General features: G+C 38.6%; 1 protein-coding gene across 1 annotated transcript; it reads left to right on the top strand.

Moving 5' to 3' along the window:
• The first annotated feature begins 4,985 nt into the window (after nucleotides 1–4,985).
• On the top strand, nucleotides 4,986–24,446 carry LOC116790259 (rap1 GTPase-GDP dissociation stimulator 1-like). Its single transcript, XM_032695048.1, has 10 exons — nucleotides 4,986–5,111; nucleotides 7,225–7,353; nucleotides 8,484–8,609; nucleotides 9,258–9,401; nucleotides 13,363–13,497; nucleotides 16,566–16,691; nucleotides 20,785–20,924; nucleotides 21,816–21,942; nucleotides 22,950–23,078; nucleotides 24,313–24,446. The coding sequence occupies exons 1-10, from the start codon at nucleotides 4,991–4,993 to the stop codon at nucleotides 24,444–24,446; spliced, it is 1,311 nt and encodes a 436-aa protein (XP_032550939.1). The 5' UTR covers nucleotides 4,986–4,990.
• The last annotated feature ends 505 nt before the right edge of the window (nucleotides 24,447–24,951 follow it).

Genomic DNA, 24,951 nt, shown 5'->3' with positions numbered 1-24,951 from the left:
TTGTTTCTACTCTCACTAGGATTATCAAAAACCAACTCCCACAGCAAAAGTCTGGTTCTACTCAGTATCTTATACACAGATTTATGTGTGAATTAATAATCTATCCCTTCAGCTCAGGAAAAAGGCCTTTCGTACTTCAATCTCAACAGATTTCTAAACTCAGACCCTGCAGGTAATCAGTGAGAAAGTAAAATTAGATCCTGAGCCCATTTCCCCCCCACACTTTTATAGTGAATTACTAAAGCTGATCAGCAACACTGATAAAAATGCTGATTCAAGAGAATGAATAATATTCCTTGAGAACATGTTTATTCTGCTAAAAGCCCTCCTCAAGAGCCAGGCAGAAGGCACTCCCTGCTGTCTGACCAGCTGGCTGGCCTGGCTGGCTCCCTTCCAGCTTGCCCACCAGCCGGCCAGGCAGCCCCGGGCTGGCAGAGAAACACATTTGCAAAAAAAAAAAAAAAAAAAGCTGAAACAAATTGTTCTCTTTTGCCTGAAGTTCCACCATGTCAACATTCTGTTCCAGCATGGGATGAAACAAAATGTCAACAAAGCAGAATTTTCCATGAAGCAAAAATAGCTTTTTTCTGGTCAAATTTAGTCACAATCTCTATGTGTACTACTGCCTCTCCACCAAAATAGCTGTGTCTTACAGTGTCTGCTTCAATTCCTCTCCAGAAGTATGGATTTAAACACAGGGAGTATTGGGGAATCAGTTCCATGTTGATGAAATTAATCAAGTTTTTATAAATAACAACCATGATAAAATTCTGAGGATCTGAGAAAAAGTTTCAGTATTTTAATACTGTTATAGTTAAACGCCAGACTATAATTTCTGCAAGACTTTTATAAAAGTAGTTCTTTAGCCAGCTACTTGGCTGATTTTTGATGCTCATACTACTCATTTCAAAACACTACAGACTATAACCAGAGGGATATTTTACAAGGACTTTGTCATCATGCATATGGTGTTATTTTACTGATCTATTCCCTGGAGAAATAACAAAGCATCTGGATTTCCAGTTATCACAATACCAACCCAATGAGCAACCAGTATAGACTGCTCCCTGCTGTTTGTAAAACAATCTCCTCCAACTTAAGAGATCCAGTTGTCTTTTCATCTTTTGATAGATCCTAATTATATCAGAAATGTAACTGTAAATATCACTATTGCTCTAATTAGAGAATACCAGAGTCAAATGCTAACAGTTGCCTTCTGCCCACTCCCCGAGATCTAGTTTAAGATCAAAGCTGATTCAACTGTCAGGTTGTTCAGGTCAGGGGGCCTGGGGTTTGTTTGTTTGTTTGGGGGTTTTGTTTTGGTTTTGTTTGTTTGTTTTTTTGTGAAAAACCTGCATTCTACTGTACTTCATTCATATAAAATCATTTATTCAGCACATTTTGACAGAAGAACTGGACCTGATGAACCCAACCATTTCTCTAAAGATGGCATTTTGTTTAAAGTACAAAACCAAAACTGTCATTGTTCTTAAAAGACTGTTTTTAATTTTTTAAGTCAAATAAATTTTCTTCTTAAGGGCAGTAACAGCCCTTAACTGTGTTCTACTTCCACTCCCTTTGCTCCATCCTTTCTTCAAAATACTTCTCATTCCTCCGAAGTAAATTCCTGTATGCACTAAATTCATGCATTTTAATTCTAAAAAAAATTCTCACATTAACTAATGGACACATTAAGGAAAGAGAAATTAGTGAATTCATCAAACAACAAAAATGAATGATCAATTATTAATCCTCAGCAAAGGATTTCTAGGGCAAGACTCATGCCTCATTGTTTTCAATTAAACAGTTTGTAAAGTAGAAATGCTACTTTGCTACAGTTTTGGTAACATCCTACATTGTATCCTACTATACTAACTACTTCAGACATCAATTTTCCAGCATTATTTCTTACATTAATTTCAACCACTTTAGGTCTTTTTGTCTTCAGGAAGTAGATGGAGGAATCTTCACATTGAAAGGGCAGAAGATTTAGAACAAATAAATAAAATAAGGGATAGCCCACCATCAGAAATGGATGTTATACTCCTGAGTTCACAAGGGATAAAAAATAAATTGTTGAATCATTAACTGTGACATGCAGAATATCATTTAGATCAACAACAGAATTGATAGAGTGGAAAGCAGTGAGAGCTGGATGAGTTTACAAAAACAGTTGCAAAGAATGCAGGAAATTAAAGTACAGAAATCTGATCTCTGCATAGGTAAATTATAGCTTTATAGTAAAGCACAGAATTACTAAACATAGACTCTATAAAAAAAGGAAAGTCTGTGTGACTTTTGTGGAGGCAAGTAAAGCTAACCTGTTTTTTAAGACCTGGCAAGAAGATCAATAAAGGAGATACTGGCTAATAATGATTTCGATTTCTACAAACCCCTCAATAGGGTTTATCTAAGTTATCTTGGGATATGAGAGAAGGTTTTCTGATGAAGTCTAAAGAGCGGAATAAAGATTGCTCTCACTAAAGAAAGCCAAAATTATCAGAGGTTACCTTTGCCAGAACCTGTGTCATTCAATAAATTCATAAACTATCTAGAAACAGTAGAAGTAAGGAGGGTGTGGGGTTTTTTTTATTATTTGGAGTATTCACATAACACTGTACAGAACTGCAGAAAAATCATATCATCCTGTACGACTTGGGATAAAGAGGCACATCAAGTTCAGTGTCTGTAAATAGAAGACAACCTACACAGGGAAAAGATGGCCTGATTATGAATGCTGATGGGGTTTAAGTTAATTCCCTCTGCCCAGAAGATAACAAGTCATTTGGAATAGCTGCAGAAAAGACTAACAGAGTAGAAAATGAAACCTCAGTTCACCTGAATCTTGAGAACACTTTCAAATCTAGCTCCTCACCAAAGGAAAAAAAAAAACCAAAAGAATAAAAGTTTCTCTAAGTGTTGAGTGAATTGGCAGAGGAATTACAATGGAGGGATATAATAAAAATCCATCTGATCATGATAGGCATGGGAAAGGCAAATAGTAAAGTTTGTTTCCCTTCTCTTACTATAGTAAGAGTAGTAGGTTAGTAAGACCATTAACTTTGAGGGTTTTGGTAGGTATTTTAAAACAAAGGGAAGTATCTTCCTCTTACAACAATGAAACTGTGGTATTTAATGCCACAGTGTGCTGTGGAGATAAAAATCACGAATTAACTTGAATAGGTAAACAAATTTATTGCATAAAAGTAGATTAAAATGTATTAAATGTATTGATGTAAATACTATGTATTTATCTATGGCCCAGGTTGCCAGAAACAAAGGGAGAAGTGTGTTATCACATCTGTTTGTGTCTTGCATTCTTCCAGTGCTGCCAGTGGCCACTACCAGAGCAGACCCTCAGCTGGTTGACCTGCAAGTACTATCTCTATGATAAACAAGTATTTAGAAATGACAAGCTCGATGTGGGTCCTCTCATTATTCCTCTCTCCTCCCCACCTCAGACTCTGCCACAGTTATTACATGCTAATTTCTTTTTCCAGATAGAATTTATCTCTACATGTTTATGCCTGTACAGGAGCTATATACTGTTTGAGAAGTGGACCAAGCCTTTGACCTCATGCTCTTGGATTAAAAGAGTTATTTAATGAGCATATTTAGAACTCAACCATTCAGGAAATTACTTTCTCGTCAGCCATTGGGACTGAAAAGAACAACCAAAAAGAACTCCAAATATTTTCTATACTGGTTCACCCCCATTTTCTATCCCATTCTGTTTAGAAACCCTGAGTAAGCACCTGGAATACCTTGGGCTTTGTGGAGATGATACAGAAGCTGAAGATCAGATCCTTGAAAGTTTGAATGGGATTCTCCTGGCTCTTACTGAAGATAGCTAAGTATCACTCCAGATTACATTTTACTGTTTGCGTAATCCAAAAGCATTCATTGCAGGTTTTGTCTATTGTGGTAACCTGTATTGCAAGAAGGGGTTGCTCTTGGAAGTATAGTTGTCCTCAGGTTAGTTTGTTTTATTGTTTTTATTATGGTTTATCTTTTTTCTCTATACAAAATCACAAACCTATCTGTGACCAAATAAAGCTACTGGTCACTAAAACACCTGAAGCTGCAGAGAAATTCCAGATTTAACCTTCTATTTACTATAGACTCCTAGGATTAACTTAGGGTGACCCTGTCAGGCATTTAAAAAAGTACTTCCTAGTCTCCTTATACAAAAGTCCTTAAAGTCTCAGCACATTCTCCTAAAAAGACATAAACCTGCATTTATTTGAATCTCATGGCAGATAGTGATTAACTACATTAAGGTCAGCTAGCTGTATTTTTAATGAAAAAAGGCTAAGGGAATTGACTATTCTAATTGCTACTCTAATAAAAGATGCTGTTCCTACCTGCAAAATTAATTGCTAGGCTATACCTCAGGAATAGTATCTTAATCCCTGACTTCCCGTGCCTTACGCAAGCATCCTTTTATAGTCAGAGAAGATGAAACTGTTTTCCTCTTTGCTTTGCCACCTGTGCTTCAATTCAGCGTGAAGCAGAGTAATCAGCTGGAACCACGCTTGCTGCAATTCAAGCAGATGAATGTGCCCATATATTTAGACTGAGACAGCCTTTAAGTACCTTGCTAAATCAGAACCTTGGATCCCACAGATAACCACTCAGAACTCCAGGAAACAAAGCAACACGAAAATAAAACAGCTGCAAACCTGCGGCAGGTATTGCTAACACTTATCATTACAGAGCAGAGATCCTTCTGCCTACTCAGAGAGAGTGGGATCTTCCTAACTTTGGCAAAAATCCTGAAGGGCAATCCACGATGTGCAGTGAAAGCAGCCCACGTGCTTTCAGAGATAGCCAAAAATGGTAAGTTGTGCTAAAGTGTAACCACAAGGCATATTACAGCACATTGGCTGTATGTTTCCACTCCTGAATTTTGTTTCATGGCTGCCAGCTACTGGCATTGCAACTGTTTTACTCCTACATGGCAAAAACCTCTCCTTTACCTACAGAGGAAATGAAGAAACCATGTATTGAAGCAGATTTGGTTCCAATATTGATACCTTTGCTGGAGAGCAGAGACCAAGAAATGTTGCTTCATACTGGGAGGGCTATTGGTCGTATCTGTTACGACAATCGTAAGTATCCACATAAGACAATCTCATTTTCCCTACCTCTAAGGCATTATTTTAAAAGGCATTTTAACCTGTAACTCATAATAATTTTATGAGACCTGAGCACATACTGTACTTAAGCCTCTAGTTAGATATACAGTTCACAGTTAGGTATACAGCTCACAGGTACCAGGTTGAATGCACCCCAAGCAACTCCCGCACTCTGGGTTTCCCCACTGTATTTTTGACTTCAAGGTGGCACATCTTTGTCAGAACTGCTCTCTAATTACAAGAGGAGTAGAGCCTCATACACATCTTAAACAATTCTGCATGTCTGCCTTGGGCCCAAATCCTGAATGGTTTGATCTTCTTTGAAAGTAATAAGAGCAAAGGATTTTAAAAAGCATGTTAGAAAAAAAAACCAGACTCTAAAAAACCTTAAAATACTGATATATTATCTATGCAAGGAATAGTCTTCTCTGAGGACCACTGTTTGCATGTAGGAGATCTTCGTGCTCCAGATTGCCTGGACACTAGCTTGCCTGCTATTTTGATCTCACAAATCAAACAATTTTCATTTACTTGCCCAAATAGTTTAAGATTTTTCTTTTACCTTTAACTCCCAGACTCATCAAAAATATTTATTGCATACTGAAAGTAATATGGAAATTTTCACCCACTATCTTCTATCCATTACCCTCTTCCTTCAACCTACCTTCTCCTATCCTTCTTGCATGGATCTGCACAGCTTTACTTAGAAAGCTATGATTTGCCACTCTGCACCATTCTTATGAAATCCAAGCATGATAGGTACCTGGTATAGATTTCACTAGCTGAGGAAATGTATTTGCCAAGGAATGCCACATAATAATTTCAAAAACCTTCCCCCTAAAAATTACATGCAAGGCTCATGCAACTACTGTACACCAGCACTACTACAGCATATGGCCATACTGCACATCTGCTTCCCTTCTGGCACAGCACAGGCCCTGCACAGATTTGCCAAGATGATTGTGACTATAAGACACATGATTTAATAAATTCTATTGCTAGCACAGCAATAAATACATCTAATGAAAGAAAAATTAACTTCACCAGTTCTCTGCCCGAATTACAATCGTATAGGTCACAGTGGTACCCAGACCCTTTCTGGGGTCTGCCATACAAGTTACAGTCTAGCTCTCAGCAAGACACTGCTGCAAAACAGTGCCATTGTACTGTTAAGTAACCATCACTGTCCAAATTTGTATTTTATAGTTCTTGGAATTCTCAAAAGCATTTTAGATATTAAGCTTTCATTCATTACATGACAAGCTACAAAAAGAAAGCAAGCAGTTATCAGTGTTTTCCTCAGCAAGCATGCACATGGATGGAGACAAGCATAGTCAGCATGCTAGAAGGAGGACCAAATTAAGTTTTACTTACTTTGTTGACTTCCCTTAAGTCATAAAAATTTACACCTGCTTAAAAACCTTACTCAGTCCATAAAAATTCCCTGGAATTCAAGGCTCCCAAGATGAGGAAGAGCATGATTTACCTAGATTAACTTTAAAGCAGTCTGTCTTTTAGTGGTATCTTACAATATCCCAGGTATTGGTAAAGCATTTAACAAGTTTTTTTAATCATTACTCTAACACACAAAAAGCAAGTATATGGACATTTGCTATATGAGTCACTATTTTTCATCATGTATTTCCAGTATCTTTCATCTCCCAGCCCTTCAGAACAAAAGAAGCCATAATATAATAAGGTGGAGATTCCCATTCTCCAAAGACAAAAAAGCCAACTGTCTGTTTCTCACTCAATTTTCAGATACATCCCAAGAAATACCATTCATCAGAACCTGCTTGGGAAGCTGAACCAGTAGCAGAAATGCATAGGCAACTACTCATATATTTTAAGAGCGGTGTAATTCCTCAAGTCAAAGTAGCACCAGGAGGTTTAGCAAAAATCTGTCCCAAACTTGCATTTCTCCCCCACAGGCATTAGCCTGAACCCACAGCACAAAAGCTTTACAAATTCTAACTGTGAGAAAGAACCAGACTACCTTGCTGCTAAGCATCTCAGTCAACCCTTTTCACTGATTTAATTAGTCCCTAATCCAATCACCTTTAACTTCTACCACTTCCCTTATCAGGTGACCTTCAGGAAGAGCTGGTGAAGGTTGGAGTAATCCCATCACTAGCCCGAATATTAACTGACTATGAAGAGAGCGAACCACTTGTCCATGTTGCTCTATTGGCCTTATACAATCTTGCAGACCTTGGTAAGTAAATGTTTTTGCATCTTGGAATATCATCTTCAAACTGTCACTGCCTTTCCATGCCCACAGGACTGTGGGTTTTATTTGTTTTGGTTTTTCCTCTGTTTGTTTGGCTTCTTTTTGGGGTGGGGAGTGGTGTTTGTTTTGAGTTTTGTTTGTTAAACGCTACTGATAGACCTAATCAGACTGGCCACAGTATCTGTATTGGAGAAGTAACTACTCTTTCATGGAGTACCAGCAATTACTGGTACTATATTAAAACAATTAAGATTTAACAGACAGTTTTTGATGCCAAAAGAAAAGTAGAGATGGCATAAGTTCATATGGTAAATTGACAGTTTCAACTACTTCAGTTACAGTACGTTAAAAGCTTGTTTATTAAAATTTTAGTTCTATTTAATAATTAAGTTCATATACCTTAACAAAACAGCCTCTGCTTTCATTTACCCAATTTTCAAAGCAAAAGCATCTCCCCTGATTTAAAATATATCTGCCCTACTTTGCACAAGTGGTAAGTAGTGACAGAAGAAAAAGAACAACTAGAGAACTATTACCACTCTCTATATATGGTCTGACTACAATTTGATCGACTGCTTCCTGTATTTTGGGAGAGAGGCAGGGAAGCAGGTATGGTATCACACTGTCACATCATCCTCTAGGGAGGTCTGTCCTTTTTATCTCTTACCTTAATACCGTATTCCATTCAAATGTGTTCTATGTCAAACAGTGGCAAGCTTTGCTAACATACATCTTGTAGATGTTTAGGATCCCAGCAAGACTAGAACCATCTAATCAATGCAAAAAATATACTACTACAGCTAACTGACATGTGTCAATTTGTTACATTAAATAATCATACTACAGATAGACTTGTAAGAGTCTGTGAAATTAAGCCAGGATTAATTTGACACCCGTAAGGTCTACAAGAATTACAGAAAAACAGCATTAACGAAGCTGGCAGGAGAAAGGACAGAGTTTTGCTGTCTCAGTGCTGTCCAAGGGGACAGAAGAATCTATCAGAATAGAAAAAAAGTCTTCAAAACCAGTATCAAATCACTTCAGATTATAGGGATATAGGGTTTTAATATTTAATCAAATAAACATTCAAAATCCTGACTTTATCACTTACACAGATACAGCTAAGGAAGCTCTAAGCAAGACAAATGTTGCTGAACAACTGGTGAAACACCTGAGAAGAGCAGTGAACCATGAAAGGTTAGAAATTGTCTTTGAGGTCCTGCAAGCACTTGTAGAAAATGGTAAGGCTCCTTTTGGCTTGGGTGGAATGAGGGGAGATGGGGCATTGCACTAGTTTAAGCTCTGGGTTCCAAGTTTGCCATGGGATCCTACTAATGGAACCAGCAACCCTTTCAGTAGAAATAAACCACATGAACATGTGAAATCCTGGCCCGAACAACAATTTGAAGCTTAACAGGTGAGGCAACAAGGAAAGGAGGGAGGGAGCAGCACTCCACTCTATTAGAGTAAATCTGTAAGACAGCAGATTCAAACTTCTATTCTCCACTGTGTGTAGCAGGGAAGCAGTAAGATAGATTGGGGTTTTTAATTTAAAAAATGAGAACAACCAGATACCATAGAAGATATCTACACTAAGCAGTAGTGTAGCAAGTGCTGACATGAATCCATTAAAAATATCTAGATACCCAATACAGATTTTAAAGAAATGAAAGCTGGCAATACAAGAAATGGGAAAGACCAAGGCAGAAAGCTTTGCTCATTCTGCCTCGCTGTCACCCTGGCACCAGAAAGCTGTTACAAACAAAACCAAAACAGTGACTGCACCTGAAAGAAGACTGGCTAAAGTTCAAGGATTTAGCTTCCTAGTTCAAAATGCTTCCATGAAGACCCAAGGAGCCTTTAATGTGCTTTTACTGTGCTCTCTACAGATGTTCTGAAAGTGCAGTTGGTGGAGGCAGGAGTGCCAGAGGTGCTGTCCGAGATCCTGCTGAGGCTCCAAGGTAGTTCACAAGCTGAAGACACATGTATTGTGAAGGCTGCATCAGATCTCATTGTCTCTCTGCTTCTTGGAGGTAAAAAAGGGAATACTTACAGTCAGATACATAAAGAAAGAAAACCAAAAGGTGCCTTTAGCAGACGAGTTGCCATTTTCTCTGTTAACAGGGACCCAACCACAATCTTTCATCATCCTTAGAGGAATTCTTCTGGAGCACCACACTCCTCATTTTCTATAGGAGCCTAGTGCTTGTGCTGCCACACTTACCTTCAAGCTAACACATATGTTGCCTCAGGACACCTAATACCACTGTGCCTGCCCCTGCACAGAACACAAAAGCAAGCACAAGAAATTGAAGCCACTGTAACCACAGGTACAGCTATCAGGTCACACCCTTCTGTAACTTTACTTTCAAAGATGGTTTAAGAGCCAGTTTTAAATTTAAAGCTAATCATCCGATTAAGTCACATGGTGTTGAACTACTCATGCTTCCCCATTCACTACTCCAAATCTGTGCACGTACTTTAAACATCTGGATTAGCAAATGAAATGTAGTAATTTCTTGTAGTCTAAATTCTGTATCTACACACATTGCAGACCTAGATTTTCCACTAAGACTTTAAGCTGATTTCAGGAAAAACACAAAAAGGCTCAAGGCCTAAGAGAACTTAGTTCAGGTGGTCTTGCTATGTTGTATTTTGAGCAATATGGATTAAAGAATAAAACATCATGAACAGGACACTTACACTGCATCCCACCACCCTCAATCCCAAAGCAATCAACAATGCAAAGGTCTTAAAATATTAACTCTAACAACAATCTAAGTCATTATTGATTTGAACCTCCCCAAAGACTGACAGAACAGTTCCCTTTGGGGCTAATTATAAACAGATACGAGATGTTCTCTATATGTCATACCACAGACAAATACACACAGAAGATTTTTGCTAAGGGGTGTGGCATTATCTCCTAGAACATTGATACTTGCACCACATTTAAACACATGCAGCTACAGAGACAGAAGCAATGGCTATTGCTAATTTTACAAAAAAATGGTAAGGTTGGTCATTCTCTACCCCTCCGAGAGAGAAAGCCACTGTTTGGTGGCAGAGAAAAGCAACACTATTAGATTTCACTGTTCCTTGGTTCTGAAATGGTCTTGCTTTTCTGCAGACTGGAGACCTGTGTATGTTTAAGTTATAGATGCTAATGATGTTGAACTAATTTGAGGACATAATTATGAAAAATGGGGTGGCTAGGTAGGCAAATGTTTGCCTTTTTTTTTTCCTAAATCACAGTCTAGTAGAGGAGAGACTCTGGAAATATTTCATGGCAAATACTTTGTTAGAAATAAAGAAAAAAAATAACACAGTTACTGATATTTCAGATTTAAAGTCACTTTTAGAAAGGGAGGGTTACTCAGAGAAAAAACAAGTCTCAAGAAAAGCCATTTTATCTTTCACTTTCCTATTATAGAAAGCAATGAGCCTTTATACTATGCAGAGAGAAACACAGAGAGATTCTTGTAAGCACAGCCCTGGAAGGCAGGCATGCTGTGCTGAATCAGTCAGCAAAAGGTACCCCACCATGTCTTCTCTCCTTTCTCACTCAAAGCTACTGTATGGGCTTCAGACTCAATTAACAAAAGGGACTTCAACATTGCTCAACTTTCTTCACTAATATGTGTTTAATTATTATAAAAGATTCAGAGAGATGTGAGGGAATGTTGGGGTTTTTTTTGTTTTGTTGGGTTTTTTCAAAGCAAGCTATCATACACGCATCTCCTCACCTCCCCCTCACATCCTTCCTAGACTCCCTTTCTTCCTTGCCTTATACCTTGTTCTGAATCAGCCACTGTGCATCATGGCTCTACAAAGGCCACAGAAATGCCCTCGGTGCCTTTAAACTGGCTAACTTCCATTTATTCAACTGAATGGCTTGCTTTGTCACTCGCTCTTCTCCCTCCCTCTTCCCCACACCACCATTAGATGTTTCATGTGGAAAAAGTGAATAATCCCTCTCATGTCCCAATATGTGCCACTGATGTATGTACAGCCTTTAATCTAAGAGTAAAAAAAAATCCTATGAAAATCTGATCTCAGCATCAAATGACTTCCAGGCCATGAAAAGATGACAGACAGCTTTTGCAGCTGTGAAAGTGGCTCTTCCTATCAGACTTTAACTAGGAGCCATTAAACTGGAGATTCTGCTGCTATCCAAGCAAGAACTCCATAGGAGAGAACAGCAATTTGGAGCTCTGTGACAATCAAAGCAAGGCAGCTACTAATAGGCTCTGCTTATTTACTACATGAAAAAATAAAAAATGCTCTGTCATTCCTGTTTGAAAGGTGGGGGCAGGAGGGAAATTAAGTGCAATTAAGGTTAGTCAAAAAGAGTCATAAAGATCAAAATACTTTGTCTGTAGAATTTTATCAGACCAAAAGAGATGACCTATTCTTACAGAGCTGGTTCCTAAAGACAACTGGGCAATTTTCCTCATATATCTGATCTCCAAAGATTAGGACCAGGTAAGAGAATATTTGAAGAATCACAAGCAAAACCACCAGCTTTAAAGAATGTATGCATAAAATGGCATCAAAAGATTTTTGCATGAGTAGAATTCCAACTATTTCACAGACTGTCAGCTCTCTCATGAAAATATCCACTTACACTTTATAAGCATTTGACAAATTCTTATTTAATGGATATAGTAATGGGGGGGGAAATAGGCTACTAATTGAAATGTTAATAAATGAAAGGAATAGTAGGCACTGGTTCAAAAGACAACACAGAGAAGTGTCTACTACTACAAGGCAGAAATAACATCCAAACCAGGTAAGATGTTAAAATTAACTAGAGTCATTTTTACATGCTATACATACAAAAATTAGAAGGCTGTACATCTCAAGCTATTTTTGGCCAGATTATATACTTGCATGAAGTTTGTATAATTCCATGGATAACCATTCACTCCAGGTGAAGATGTGGTCTTTCTACATAATGTTCACTCTTTTGCCACATGTTAACAGACAGCAGTGACAAGGTAACAGCACAGCAAAACGGAAATGGTGATGGATGTCAGGCATATACTTCTCTTGAAGTGTATAACAGACTGCATAAAGTAAAATACAGCAAATCATTTGCCAAATGGCATCTTCAAAACACTTCCTTCAGAAAGGGTACAGTAGTATACAGGGTTTCCTTTTGCTGTTTAAGAGAACACTTTCCCATTTCCTAAAAAGGTGACCTAAGCAGCATCTGATAACAAAAGGGCTGTCACCTGTACAGAGCAACTTCTCAAAGACAGGAGACAGACAGACATGCAGTGACAAAATACTGCAAAGCATTGCTGGGCAAAGTGGTAGGTTTTGGATATACAAATCTGCTCTTTCACCATGATTAAACAAATCAGATCCCTCTAAGTGAACTTGTATTTTCCTGGCTTCACGTGAGTGCAACATAAACAGACTTCTCATTTCATAAAGTGGGTTTCTCAAGACAGGTCTAGGTCTGATTCTTTCAATAAGTAGTTGATGACAAATTATTTCACAGAAAACAAGGAGTAACAGCAGTACAGAACTAGTAATCAGACTTACCATTGGTGGTTAAGATCTCTGGTCTCACAATATTCTCTTAAACTAGCAGAATAGCAAAATTGGAGTATTTAAGCTATCCTGGAGAGAAGTGGAAAATGCCACTGGTATTCCACCACATATATAGTGGGAAATACAGGACTGCTGAGAAAATACAAAAAGACTGGAGAATCTATGGTTTTGAATTTGACAGTGATTGTCCCTAAAGCTCTCTCAAGCTAAGCATTACCAGAAGGTGCCTCAGCATCAGTTCATGGGTGGTTGATGCCCACTCATCTCGAGAGTTAAAGGTTGCAAAAAACAATGCAAAATCTTTAGTCTCCATCTTATCAAGACACAAAAATGGTCAAGGCAAAGGCTCCCTGAATTCTCAGTTTGCATCATTTACTTCTATTGTTGAGTTTCTTACCTCTCTCACCTGCTTGGTTTTGCCTTTTTCTTCAGATGGCAACTGTTTACGGATGGTACAGCTGGGAGTCATTCATCAGCTTCTGGATCTTCTGGAGAAGCACGTACAGAGCGAGGACACCTCTGTTCAACACGCTGCACTCAGTGCACTTCAAAACCTTGCTATACCAGGTACACAGCTTGAAGACAATCGACTTACTGTGATTCTTTGTAAAGAAGGGTCAGCTAATGGAGACCTGTGTAGCTCTGTCCAAGTCACCAATTCCAGTCCCTTGCATTTTGAGGGGCAACAGACTCCCCCCCCACCAACCCCACAGAAACAGGTTTGAATAATTCATCAAGAATTCCTGATCTACATAAAAGGTCTAAATATAATGAAGTGTGATCTCATTGCCAGCTGCTGAAATAGTTTTATATTAATAGCATACAGCTGCTCAAGACAAAAAATCAGAATAAGGTTTCTAGCTTAGAATACAGAGTATAGGGTGCAGCTATCACATCATAGCTGGTAGGGATTTCATAAATCTGCTCTTCTAGAAAGCCAATCTTCATTGCAAATTTGGCCTTTCAACCCAAAAGCTACAGTACTTAAGAGAGATGAATGAGATGGGGACAGACTGCAGTAGACCATGTTGCAATAGGACAAACTAAAAGAGGGTCAATTCTGACTTAGATAAGGCAGATATTTTTTACAATGAGGGTGGTGAAACACCGAACAGGTTGCCCAGAGAAGCGGTGGATGTCCCATCCCTGGAAACATTCAAGGTCAGGCTGGATGGGGCTCTGAGCAACCTGACTTAGTTCAAGATGTCCCTTTGAAGGTCCCTTCCCACCCACACCATTCTAGGTTTCCACTTTGTGATCTTTTGTTAATACACATCAGAATATTATGCTGCTTCTCATCTCAAATTTAATGCTTCCATGTGAAGTACCATTCAGGTCAAAAATGTTCTGCTAGAGACTTAACAAGGACTGCAATGCAGTCCTTACACTGATAGACAGCACTCCAGAGCATAATACCGATGCTTTTTTCCGAAAATAAAATAACTTGAAGTTGTTTGCCTCTTTTATTATGTAAGCTAGCCAGCATGCTCGGTTTAACAGTTTTACACATAATCATTACTTCAAACAACTAAGAGCTCCAGAACATCCTTGTTGCTGCTTCGCCTCCACTACTTCCTTTTAAAGCCTGAAAAACTGATTTTTTTCTTACAGACAGCTCTCCTCAGAACTCCACTTATTTCTTTCAACTTTTAATATGTTCTCAAAAAATTTATTTAGTTTGGCTTATAGTATTATCAGACTAGCCAACCACATCAGTCCACTCAGTATTTTAATAAACATATTTGACACTGTAAGCCTCTCACTGATACTATGTTTATTTTATTTCTCTTTGAAGAGATGTTCTACCAGCACTCACATCAGCAGGCAAAGGCCTGTGCAGATTGCTTTTTGGTGTGCTGCAAAGGTGCTGCAGTGCTGCAAAGGTGCATGCCAGCTACCTTACAGCACTTACAATCTAACACAGAGCTATGAGGAGAAAAATCACAGAATTGGGACAAATCATGGAGAGCTACACAGCTGAAATTAGGAGAATAAATTAGCAAGAAAAATGTAACTATCACTATTAGAGAAAAAAAAAATCCCCTTTTTTGTTCTAAGCCTAGCTATGTCCCATGCTTACCTCTTACTGACTTCATTCCTGCAAAATGTACAATAGGATTTGTTACAAGCAGCAAAGACACCAATTAAACTCATTTGAAAGAGAGCAATTTTGATGTAGTTTCCCTTGACAACAAGCAGAGATGATCACTTTCTAGCTCACAACAGAATCTGTTCCCCAACAAATACCAAAGGCCAACTTTTTGCAATGCCAAGTCCAGGCATTCCTTAGGAGTTTCTTAAGGAAGCAATAAACACAGCTGATTCTGCAAAGATTAGAGGACCTAAAACTTCAGAAAAATGTAGTTGCAACCTACAAGTTCACTGCTATATCACTGGCTGCTATACACAGAACTAGTAAATCTTAATGTTCTTTGAAGTTGCACTTTAAGAAGCTCAACTCTGAATTATAAAATATCAATATATCAATACAGAGTCTATTTTAATTATCTGTTCAAGTCTATTACAACCCATTTTAGATCTTTCCAAGTGTATAGGCACTTAAAACACTATTCCACTAAAATATTGTACTTTTCTTCATCAATTCACAAAAATATCTGTGTTTTTATCTATAATATGTGTAAGACATTCTCTAACACTAATACATCACTTCTAGAAACGTGCACTCTATCACTTTCAACAATATAGTGTGCTACCTGGAGAAAAAAAAAAGAAAAAGACTGAAGGAGATCCATAAACATGAATTAAATAGGGGTCAACAGTTGCAAACAGACACAAAGAAGTCTTTCATTCAAGTATTGATCTTAAAAGAGAACAGGTACTTATAAAAAAAATGAAAAAAGTTATTATGATCTAGTGAAAGGAGTCAGTCTGTGCCACTGAAAAACAAAAACATTAAGAGCAAGTTACTTAATAGGGTCTGTTTCTCAATTTGTCCAATAAAAGGACAAAGGGATGTAATAGTTATCTCCCTAATTTCACTGTCCTGTCCTCCTCACCACCCCACAGAAAACGTATGCAAAAGATGGGAAGAAAATTGCTCTGGAGGAAGCAGCTTTTGGTAGCACAGTCAAGCAGTATTAGGACTCCTTCCAGACAAGCTTCTGATTATTACCAGGGATTATTGCACCAACCACTGGTGCAAAGATACAAAAATTAGGGAGCACAGAAACAAAGGCATGAACAACAGGGGAACAGTGAGCTCAAATACAAAAGGAAAATCCATTTTCTAGGAATATGGCTGTGTAAATCCCTTCTGCCACCCACTTCAGTTGAGTAAGCACAGAACAGGCTTCGTCATGTGAGTGGGCGAATGGATGGATCATCTATTACAACTAGAAGAAGAAAGAAATGACAATGCTGTGTTTATCCTCTTATGTACTTGGCTCCAGGCAGGGCTAAGATCAAAAGTAACCAAAATAACCTAACAGCAGTTCCTAGAAAGGTTTTATCTCAAAAGAGAAGCCTGAAGTCCTGACTTAATATCTGAGCTCTCTAACAAGTTGGACCTTTTGCATAATGCAGTATAAAATTCAGAACAGTTATGTCATATCTATATTTTCAGATGCCTGTGCAGTTACTAAGCTTCACATCAACATCTCTTTTCTGTTTTCTAGTTGTTAGCAAGGTTCAAATGCTGGAGGAAGGTGTTGCAGAACGGATTGAGGCACTTCTAAGATCAGAGAGTCCTCCTGTGCAGTTTAAACTTCTTGGAACATTACGGATGTTAGCAGATGGTCAAGGTAGGGAATTGCCAGTGTTTACTGAGATCAACTAAACACCCCCCTCCTCCCCTAGTCCCGCAACACAATGGATGTGCAAGAGGACAGGCTAAGTGTCCTGCTAACCTAATTCCAACCAATCTGGAGAGGTTCCAACAGAGCTGATTGCCAGCAGCTGCAAGCTTTCCACACTGACCCAGTCAGCCTCAGAGGTAGATGAGAAACAAACCAAAGGGAAGAATCTGCAGCACACTGTGAGAATGGGCAAAGGCCTTAAATGAAGATGTTTCCCTCCACAGATACAGAGCAAGGCATGAGTATGATAGAAAAGAGTAAGGCTAATACTTTACACTGTCAAATCACAGGAGAGAAAAATCAATAAAGAAATGGAGAATATAAAAGGAACAAAGGGGGCTGGGATGGAGAGAGGCAGAAGAAATGAGTTTCTAGCCATCATGAAGTTTTTATATACACATGCTGCTAGGTTTATCTTGCTGGTGTGGTTCAAATGTTAAATTCATTTTGCATGTTGAAATACTGGACTACCTACTTGCACTTCAGTTTTACACAGAGATGCATATGCAAAGGTACATCTTTGAGGAACATGCACAGTGTCAGAATTACATTAAGATCTACTACATCTTAATTTATCCTTAGGCTTACTTAGCTTCTTACCAGAGTAGAATACAAAAACGAGTGTTGTAGGGTTTGGTATTGCCTTTCATATCACCAGAGCAGCTGCTCTAGAGCACTAATCAGTACAAGGGATAGGTCCAAACCAGAACCAGAATAGTTATGACCATTTTGTGATGGGAACTGTCAACTGATACAGAACAATTATAGACACCAACTCAATAATTATATTCAAGAGAAAAAAACCCTCACTCTCCTACATTCCACACTGCACCCAACTGCACCACTGAAGACACTCTGACTGCATCCTTTATCAAATTAATATGCATGATACAAAATTTAGATCTATCCTTCATATTATTTTGCAACTATTCCAGTCCACTGAAAAGCTGCTTTCACTCATTTCACCATGGTAGGAAATGGACATTGCAGGATATATAGAAATTTAGCATCACCTTCCTCTCAGGCTTTGAAGAAGTCATTAAAAGGTAATTTCTCTGAAATCCTATCTGAATTGTGACAGGGGAGAGCATTTAGCTTTTAAAATTGAGACATCATAATAACACAGATCTAACTCATCAAACACTAAATTAGGTGGTTTTTTGAATTCCACTTACCAGTCATAGTGAGAAGCTGGAATTTGGCAAGACATACTTCTGAAATAACACAGTTATCAAAGTGCAAAGCAGAAAAAAGATCCAGGAGATTATTCAGTGTTTACCCATTCCTGTCTATGAGCACACAATTCTCCCACCTTTAATTACTTTCTATTCTGTTTACCCATGAGCTAACACTGCCCTTAATTAACTCAGCCTGAAACTCTCATGCACCCACATCTACTATGAAGTCCACACTAAATTAGCTAATTGCCTTATCTAGTATGAATTCATTACTGTGACTGTCAGCAGGCGTGCCGAGGCCTACAGACTAGAAGAGGTAGGTTTCTTCCTAACTATAGAAAACTGCAGGCAGATCTGTCAGCTTCATTACTCTAGAGAGATGTTAACATTAACTCCTGAACCATTTTGCTTCAGAGGAGCAGAATAATTTCTGCACTTCAATAGCCAAAGGACTTTCAGCTCAACTGAAAGTTCAATCACACACAATTTATTCAAATTTGGGGGTTTTTTGCAAGTTAAAAGGTCTTCCTGTTAAGAGTAACTAATTGGATTTTATCTCAAAGAGATAAAATGGTGGTAGACATCAGGAAGTCCCTGCCAAACTGGGTCAAGAACCTGCCTTTGAACAAATCTCTTAGACTGGTTCTATTCACCACCCTGTTACCTCCTTCAGCTTTTTGTACTAAACTGGATTACCATGATCTCAGACTAACAAGTAACATCTGACCTAGAAACAAAAGCCTTATGTTACAGGAGATAACATGCAGGTGGCTTTGCAATGACAAGAAACTCTTCACTCAAAAAACCTATCAAGTAGACTATAAGCTCCCAAATCCCTTGCAGGACTTTTGCCTCTGGATTGTTCCACAGTATACTGGAAAAATAAAAAGAGGAAGTGTCTGTACTTCCCCATTTGCCTGTGCCAAAACAATGAGTATAGGTCCTCTTATATCTCCTGCAAAATACGTGGAGTAATCACACAGTTTATTGACACAGACCTTCTGGTACACATTCTATTTGATCCTTTCCAGAATATCTCAAAACAAACGCAACAGCCAGAGAAAGGGACAGGAGCAGGGCAATGCCCCTATCACCCAAACCCATCCCTTCTGTTACGGATGCTAATGTTGGTTCTTCCTCAAATTTTTGCATCAGTAAAGGTCCAAGAGACAAATTTCTCAGTATCTTAAAACAATACAGACTTTTCCCCACATTTTTCCCTTCTCTGAATCAGCATCCAAAGGACCATGGATCTCATTCACTACTTTCTTTCAGGCCTGAAACTATTTTAAGACTAGAAAATCAGAAAAATATTGCAAAAAGCTCACAGATCCTTTATAGCCCTTCTTAGGGAATGTACACTTCCAATGAAGAGCTTTACCGTATCCTTCCTTTTTCACAGTACACAATGTACTTTTCATGCTCAGCTGCTGTGGTTCTCTAACATCAAGGGGTGAGCAGTGGGCATGAGACAGGACTCAAGATAACCAAAAATAAGACAAGAAAAACCTTTAATTACAGATAACTACATGAGACTCTGAAAGTTTAAAGTTAAATCTTATAATCACAATATATTTTTGCCATTAGAGTAATTCTACACCAGAAGTGAGTGTCTGTCCTGTGACTACTTTTGCCTCTCAGTTGCTACATCTGGTGCCCAACCAGAAGTGCTGTGCATTTATATCATCAGTTCAACTGCAACACACAGAAGCAGCAGTCTGGCAGCTTACAAAACACCTCTCTGTGCTCAAAGACAAATGGGTGAGCATTCAATTCCTTCAAAAGGCAGATTAAGTTGTGCACTTTGCTATTTTATCTTTCTCCTAGTACCCTTCACTTAGAATATAATTCCAGCAGAATCAAGATGTAGGATTTCAAAAAGTCTTCAGTATTGAACAGAAACAGCTACAGTTATTTACCATGATGTTCTCAGGGCTGAACCCTTACTTAATATATTTGGTTTAAAAGTATTTCGGCCTTCAGCACCCTTATGTCTGCATTTTTCCTTTGCTTAGGAAATCACCTCCCACCATTTAGTCACTTTTGATCCAGAGCACTTTGAAGAAACATTAATTAAGTGCAGTAAGACTCACGTGGTCCCTTATGTCAGACTGACAGTACTGAGAGAGGATGAGTAAAGTTCCTTTTGCTGCTGAACTTCAAAGAACTTTGAGAGCAGTCTCCCTTAGTGGCAACCAGCCCTAAACCCCAGCATATAATTAGAGTTCCACTTCTTAGGAAAAGTTACCTAGTGAGATTTTTTTCAAATGTCAGCCACACAGATTAATACTTCTAGCAAGTCTTGAGATAGGGCTCTTGAAACACAGGGGAATGCAAATTAAAAGGCTCTTCCACACTCAAGGGTAAGTTTTGATGATGCCTTATACACAGTTCAACACACATTCTTAAGACTCAGGTCATCCAATTACTGCTGCAATTCTGTACTAAGGCTTGGCTTCCCACATCACCAATGGTAATTATCACCAAAACAGCAAGAACAGGCTCTGAAGAGCCCACGATTACACTTGTGCAGGGCTCACAGTGCAAGGAACCAAATGGAAAAGGGATATTCCTCACAAAGAAATTTCAGTATAGCAACAGAATATTTGCTTTCAAAGATACAAAGCTGCTCATTTTAAATCCTGCTTCAGCAGCCTCTTTAAAAGGATAGGTCTATTGGAACAGCTTATTTTGTCCTTCACCTCCAAGATTCCTTTGGCAAAGATTCCTTTGGCATTCCTCTGGTAAAGATTTCCAAGATCCTTTCCTGCGGCCCTAGTTACTTCTGCATTCACATTTCTATGACACAGACTGAGAAGTCTAATTTTTGAATGCCTCTTGGTGATGGCTTTTCTCCTCAGCTGATGCAGCTGAAATCTTGGGCCAAGACCCCACACTGCTCAACAGACTCGTGCAGTGGTGCAACGTGAACGACCACAGCGGCGTGCACGGGGAAGCAAATCGGCTGCTGGCATCAATCTTGCATCACAACAGATCCCAAGTAAGAGAACTATTGGTCTGATACCTTTCTACTTTATCTTCCTCAAATATTCTTAAAGCTTACACATATAGCTTTACAATTAAAAACATGGAAGGTCACAGTAAAAACCTCTCTGGTCTGCCTCCACACCAGCACAGGGGAAGCAAGTGGGAAACCTGTGCCCTCCATAGCCACAGACACCCCACAGAAACAATGTGGTTACCTACTGCCACTTGTCAACTTCTGCCCTGCTTGAATAAGGCTTGACAAATGACAAGTAGGTAAAGCTTTTCTATTGCAGTAAATATGATTCCAATTTAAAATTAAAATGGTAAAGATAGCCCAGACCTGTCCTCCATGTCAGTCCTCCAGAAGCTCTGAAGTGCCCACTTATCCACCTAGTAGTGGATTAACCTGGCATGACTTGTACCTGCTGGCATTTTAGAATAGGCTTCTGTTTCTCATAAGTCATGCTGCTATGTGCAGGCATCCCAACCATGCTTTAATGATTAAAAAGGTAATGATTAAAGAAGTAGATACTATTTGCATAGGCTTTGATAAAGTAAAATTAGTCTTTGCCAATCTGAAGCCTTAAAATGGAAGAGTGGAATAAGGACAAAGTAAAACTCAAGACAAAACCTGTACTTATCTTACAGATATGCATTCATACTTAATTCTAAGTATTGATATTCCAGGTAAATTAGACCAGCCCTAAGCAGACATGTACGATCAATGCTGAAAGCAATGTTGTCTCTTATCTCAAATAATGTTGTCTCAAATACTGTCAGTTTGCACCACAGCAGGCAAATAATTTCCATCTATTCAGAAGCTGAATAGTGCAATCTCACTTCTTTTTTCTTTCTACTTTATTCATAAGTCAGATTTCCACATGGTTTACCATTGCTTTAACAGGAAGTGGTCAAAGCCATCCAGGAGGCACAAGGAGTGAAGCATCTGGTTTCCATGACAACAAGTGAACATGCTGCCATGCAGAATGAGGCTCTGAAAGCCTTGGCAGTAGCATCTGCAATCGATTTAGGTATTGTCCTCCTAAAAGTAGATACCTGCGCAACATCCTCAATTATTAAGAAACACTGTCATGCTGTTAATTCTACATAACACACGTGAAAAAGCATTCTTCTTGTCTAGATTCAGCTCTTCAGCATGAAATAAAGGTTGTCAGCCACCCAGATCACAAAAGCAACAGGCTTTGAGACTTACCTGAAGATTTTTTTGTTTAGGAGAAAGTCAAATTATCAGGTTGTGTGGACAGGCAGCATGGTATGATGCTAGAAACCTACACACAAAAAAAAAAACAACCCAAAACAAAGCAGAGGGAAAGTAAAGCTGATGAAGACAAAAAAAATGAGAAAGTCTAAATGAAGGACAAGTTATATACTTGAATGGTTACTGAAAACTCTAAATGGAGGAAATAATCTTCAGAAGACAGATGAGAAAAGAATAAAGCAGTAGCATAAACAAAGAGGTATTGTAGAAGCTGGATATGAAGCAATGAGAAAACCATGAAGTTCTAGCTACTTTTCCTGAGCTAGTTTTCAGAGAGTTACATAAAATTTTTTTCAGATTTGTCCAGTATAACTTGAAAATGGGTCTCAATTTATTACAACAGACACCACAGAAATCTACATACATCAAAAGGCACATTGAAAAGAAAAGGTCAACTTGAAATTTGGAATTTCCTATACCAACTAGTAAGACTGTAAACAGCCCATTTAACTGCTTGTCTGTCATTAAGACTCTCAAACTCAATTGGGGCAACTAATGTGAATCAACATTTTTAGTACTGAACATTGCAAATTTTAATCTATTACGAGCTTATAGTTCTGTCTCCAAGAAAGAGGCCAGTGAGGAAATACTGTGCAGAAAACAATACAGAAATTCTCCAGGAGAGAAGACAGTTGCCCAAGACATCCCTGAATAGACAGTTTGAAATGAAGCCAGTCAGGAGTTTTTAGAAAGCAAGCATGTTCACTTTCCAGTTTCTTTACAGATAACACCTCAGACATCTGTCTACTTATTTTACAGAAACCCTTGAAGAATCTTTTAAGGAATCACAGCTAGTTCAAAGTTTACACAAACTTCTACAAGATGATAATACAAGCCCTGAGGTGAAATACAATTCAATGGGTCTTTTGTGCAGGCTTCTTAATTCAGGTAACCTCATTTTAAATTGTCTGTGATGAAAGGATAGATATTTGTAACAAAGACAAGTGTTTTCTCTTACCAAAATGTGCTGCTTGTGATGCTCCAGTGAATGAGTAAAGGATATTAAACAGGTTCATTCTTTATTGATCAGCAAACATCACAGTCAAGTAACTTTCTTTATGAAAAGTTGATTAAACCATCAGTTGAATAAAATAGAAAAAAAAAAAGAAAGGCTTTGTTCCAGTGAGTCAGTGGCATAATCAAGTCCTGAAACAGCAAAATTAGAGCCTTGGTATAAAGGCATCTTTGTCCGACTTCACCATGCAAAAATGCCTGGCAGGCCCAGGCCCTGTGTGTACCACAGCATTTTTGTGTTCTAAGAAACAGCCCGTATCGTGTCCGTAGGCAGGCATTCATTTGCTCTGCCTATGCTGTGAGCAAACCAGAGCTGAGATAAAACAGCAATTCTATCAATGCTGCCTTTGCACAGTAACTTCTCGTGAAGCATGTGAAGGATATGATTCCAGTGTCGCTCCAGGGTTAGGGAAGACTTAAAATGGCTTCAAGCAAGATCAGACTATCCCGGGTGTGTGGCCCTAAACGAAAACAACCACCTTGAAACAAGGAGTCCAAAGATATCGTGGCAGCTTCTCACATCCTAATAAAAAAATTATGTGAACTGAAAATAATGACTGTGCTTAGGCAAGGATTGATCATAAAGTAAGCTGCCTTTCAAACCTTGGAGCCACCCTATATTGACAGACAGGCTGGATTTTGCAGTATACTCTATTTTTTCCCTGTAGTCACTGAGATATTGGAATAGGGATAAAGCACTTGCATCCTTCAGTGCTACGATGGAGTATTGACATAACACATGTGATCTATAAGACTTTTTTTCCAGAGGTGTATATACCTAGAATTTTATAGACTAACTGTAACACTTAGAGTTCATGCTTACTAATACAAAATGCTAACAAAAAGCATACAGGCAAAAAAATGCTGAAAATTGTTCTGTATTATAGTTTCAAAGTATTTTTCTTCTGTCAATCAGTTCTTGCAAGTCAAACAGGAGAAAAAAATCATAACCTATTCAATACTTCCAACGGCTGTAAGGGAAGAAAAAAATTTGAATTAAAGCAGCTAATTTTAAACAGCAAGTACTCCAAATTTATTTTACTACAATAGTTGGGAGCCACTATGACAGTGCATGTCACTGAAAGTCAGAATTTCTTCTCCCTTTCAGGTGATCTGAGACAAGAAATAGAGGAGGACAAGATTAAAGAAACTCTGGAACAACTCTGCAGTCATAGCAACGCAAACGTGGTCAAGGCAGCTGTCACAACATTACAGGTTTTGAGAGGAGACACACCTCAATAGCATCCCTTCTTCCACAAGGCAACCCAGCACTGCTGCTGGGGCAAACAAAACACCAGCTTTGCAACCCTACCTTGCATTTGCACTGTGGCCACACAACCAACACTACTAAAAGCCCAGGTACAGCTCCTGCTTTTAAAGCTGTACATAAACCTGATTTGCCCATCTATTTGGCCTCCTGATTCTTGCATCACTGCAGCTCTTCACTGAGCTACTAAGACACAGCAGTAGGAATAAGGCCTGTCAAAGCAAGTGATCTCAGAAAACATCACAGAAGAAGCATTAGGCAATTACCACTTCTGTTATACATTTTTAAGCTGCTTGGTTTTGTCCCATTAGGATACACACAAGAAAAATTGCATCAGTGGGACTTGAAAATAATTACATAAAAATCTCAAGCTTATATCACATAAGCTGAAATGGGGTGGATTAGAAATGTAGCCTAAACAATGCAAAGGGCCAACAGGCACCAACTGAACCTCTGCACACCATCAATCACACTGAGTCC

Source organism: Chiroxiphia lanceolata, chromosome 8 (assembly GCF_009829145.1).
Source record: "Chiroxiphia lanceolata isolate bChiLan1 chromosome 8, bChiLan1.pri, whole genome shotgun sequence".
Taxonomy (NCBI): domain Eukaryota; kingdom Metazoa; phylum Chordata; class Aves; order Passeriformes; family Pipridae; genus Chiroxiphia; species Chiroxiphia lanceolata.
This window is presented reverse-complemented; position numbering and strand designations above follow the sequence as displayed.